Source organism: Henckelia pumila, chromosome 1, assembly GCF_033568475.1.
Source record: "Henckelia pumila isolate YLH828 chromosome 1, ASM3356847v2, whole genome shotgun sequence".
Classification (NCBI taxonomy): Eukaryota; Viridiplantae; Streptophyta; class Magnoliopsida; order Lamiales; family Gesneriaceae; genus Henckelia; species Henckelia pumila.
Window position 1 is genome coordinate 22,602,512 of NC_133120.1, and position 3,685 is coordinate 22,606,196.

At 26.1% G+C, this 3,685-nt stretch overlaps 1 protein-coding gene across 2 annotated transcripts; it reads left to right on the forward strand.

Annotated features, from left to right (window-relative positions):
- Positions 1–584: 584 nt before the first annotated feature.
- Positions 585–1,854, forward strand: LOC140863908 (uncharacterized). Of its 2 annotated transcripts, none has more exons than XM_073267692.1 (4): positions 585–733; positions 867–1,039; positions 1,166–1,249; positions 1,568–1,854. In XM_073267692.1, exons 1-4 carry the CDS (start codon positions 655–657, stop codon positions 1,733–1,735), a joined length of 504 nt encoding a protein of 167 aa, XP_073123793.1. In that variant the 5' UTR covers positions 585–654; the 3' UTR covers positions 1,736–1,854. The 2 variants fall into 2 exon arrangements, with proteins under 2 accessions (XP_073123793.1, XP_073123802.1); XM_073267701.1 differs by having other exon boundaries at positions 882–1,039.
- The last annotated feature ends 1,831 nt before the right edge of the window (positions 1,855–3,685 follow it).

Below are 3,685 nucleotides of genomic sequence, written 5' to 3' on the forward strand. Positions count from 1 at the left end.
TTTGGTTCGATTTCGGATTATATATGTCAAAACCAAACCGACCGAAAAAATTGAAATTTTATTAAATTAATAATTATATTTATATATTTTATGTGATGATATCTAGTGAATAAAAAATAATTTTTAATAATTTTTAGTTGATTGTTGTTTTTAGACTTTGAATTTAAAGGGTTTACAAAGAAATCATGTAAAAAGATAACATATTATATTTTAAAATATATTTATAATATTAATTAAAATAATAGTATCAAAATCGAAATAACCGAACCGTTTTAGCAGAAATCGAACCGAAAGAAAACGGCTCGGATATCGGATTATATATTTTTAAAATCGAAAACCGGATAAATCGTAATAAAAAACCAAAAATAGAATCGAACCGGTCGATGAACACCCTACCTGATATCTATATATTCAATGATCATATTCTAATATCTTGTAAATTTATCTGAAATTTCCGGTGCATTTACTCGGTAGCTAGGTATGATTTGTCCACATGTACATGATTCCAACAAAGCCCCACACAGAGGATTGCTTGCCTCTATATATATCGAACCAAAGATGCAATGTTTCTTCTCTCTCTCTCACAAACACATATTAATTATATACATACGTTGTTCCAGTCAACTTTGTAAGTTTGATCCAAAGTTAAGCGTAATGGAAAGTAGAGTAGTGGATCATCAAGAAGAGAGTTTTATCTATGAAGCCTTCAAATTATTTGACAAAAATGGAGATGGTTAGATTCATATATATTAATTATCGTTTGATTATATTCACCCACTTTTCTTTTTCTTTTTTAATTAATTTTTTCATTCTAGCTAGGGTTTTTGTTTACTGGATCATATCGTCGATTGACGAATTTAATTTAGGTTATGAAATTGCAGGTAAGATTAGTATAGAAGAATTGGGATCGGTGCTAAGGTGTTTGTATCCAAACGTTACGGTGGAAGAACTGCGGGAGATGATCAGAGAAGTTGATACTGATGGAAATGGGACCATTGAGTTCCAGGAGTTCTTCAATCTCATGGTCAAGAAGATGAAGGTGTGTGTGTGTTTATATATATATATAATAAAGCTAGCTAGAGATCATCAGAAAATTTCTTTGGTCTCCTAATTAATTAAATAAAAATTCAGGGCTGATATTCATGAATCAATATTAATTTTCCAGGAAACTGATGCAAATCACGATGACCTGAGAGAAGCCTTCAACGCTTTCGACAAAGACCAAGACGGATACATCTCGCCCGACGAGGTAATTGGCCACCCGTATTTACAAACTCGGTCGCGGGTATTGTGTTATTAGTTGTCACATATCGACTGGATTAAGTTTTTGGGAGTTGTATATATGGACTTGGACGATCTCACTCTTTGATCTAGATTTTACTAGAGTTGAATTAGGGCCAACTGTTCATAATATTCTTATATACATGGTATAGTCTAGGCTCACGGTTAAAAACTTCATTCTTCAGATGCTCATTATTTGGAGTTTTATATATATATATACAAAATTAACCATTTCTGGACATATTTTTTGGTATCTTTTTTCTTGATTATAAATATTTTGCTGCAGCTTGGACATGTGATGATATGTTTAGGAGAAAGAATGACAGCTGAGGAACTTGAAGAGATGATAAAAGAAGTGGACCTAGATGGAGATGGGCAAGTTAACTACCAAGAGTTTGTCAAGATAATATATGATGACGGCCTTTGGATACATAATATATCTCCATATATGTAAAAATCAAATGAAATACTTAGCTTTATGTTTTTATTTTATTAATTTGTATATTTAAAGTTCAGAATGTAACTCCATTATTAATGGTTGATTGTTACATATATAATTGTACAGGAACGCAAATGAAGTTCACTATTATTTATTTGTGTTTCGCTATCCATCAAATCAAACAATATTAATTGTGATTAAACTTATGTATATTTTTATATACTATATTAGATTGCTTAGCTTAGTGTGTTTGTTAGGGTCATGAGTGCATGCAAATTGTTCATTTTATAGTATGGGATTTTTTTAAAAATATTATAGTATGGGATTTGGATTTGCCCTTTCTATGTAGCAAAGGGTTGTTAATTTTTAATAATGTTTTAAATAATCTGTTTTATTTTTTCTCAAGGACTTCTCCCATGGGAAAATTGTAGATTTGGCCCTATTGGCTATTGGTTTGTCTGTAACTAATATCCACTCAGTTGGAATTTGAATCCCAACATAAGTGTCAAATTTCAGTTGTAATTTTGTATACGTCAATTAGTTTTTATAATTTTAGATATTTGTTTTTAGCAATTGTTGACATAACACGACGGTACATCGACACAACATAAGTGTCACATCAAAAAGAGTCTAGAATTGAACAAACAAACAAAGATGCAGATGACTCTAAAAAAATTTAAAAGATATATAACAAACTAAAATTAAAATTTGACTAACATAAAATATTAAATTTGCAAAAATACAAATTATAGGACTAAAATTGTAGTCTTCTCCTCACGCAATTTGCACCCATTTTTTAAATGTTTTATTTGTATATTTCTCTTTCAAATAGACTATGGAATCATTTATTAAAACCAAAGAAAAATGTTATTTACACTCCAAAATATGTTCATCACACTCCATTTCACCTATTTATTTTATAAATTTACATTTATATCCCTACATGTTCTTCCTAATTTTGTAAAGCCAATTGATCTATTTAAATTTTATATAATTTCTTATTTATTAGATATATTAGCATGAATATAAAATACAACTTCCATATATAATATATTTAAAAGTTAATTATTTTTAATAAAATTATTTTACGACATAAAAATATCATATTATTATAATATATAAAATTTATTTTAAAAAAATGTTATTTTAAAATAACTTTAAAAATTACGTCATTGAATATTTTAATTATAAAACTAATTTTATGCTTTTTTTAAAAGGATATTATATGCAAAAGTATATAGTTATACTCTATTAGTTTTTTTTTTTTTTTTGTTTCAGTGAAATATCAGTTAGGATAATTACATGGTTATGCATGTATATTACTTGATTTGACTATCAATAAAATAAAATTAGATGAATTTACTTCGAACAAATAAAATCAAGTTAATAATATAAGTAAATCAAGATAATTGATTTTTTTAAAAAAATAATCTAATTAAAACTATTTTCATTTTGAACTTTATTTGATTTCTTATTTAATTCTTAAGAAAAATAATGAATAAAAATAAAATAACATGTATTTAAAAATTAAAAATCAAAATAAGATAAATAAATTTAATAATAAATGTAAATTTATTTAATATTTTATGTCTGATTTTATTTAATGAAAACTTCATATATAAAACTTTATATATGTTCAATAAAGTCGAGATCTAAATAAAAATATTATAATGCAAAATTAATGTATACATTTATTATTATTTTATTTAATTAAACGAATAATTAAAAATTTATAAAATAAAATAAAAAATATAATAGTTAATATGAGAAAGTTTAACTTTGGAAGGTCAATCAATCAATATTATGTATATAAAGAAAGTCATATATAAGGACATTTTTGTCAAACAAAATCATAAAAATATAAAATGGAGTGTGATTAACAATTTTTGGAGTGTAAATATCACTCCCCAAAATGAAATTGCCCTTCGAATTAGCATATCGATAGAATCGTGAATTTGAGTTGGG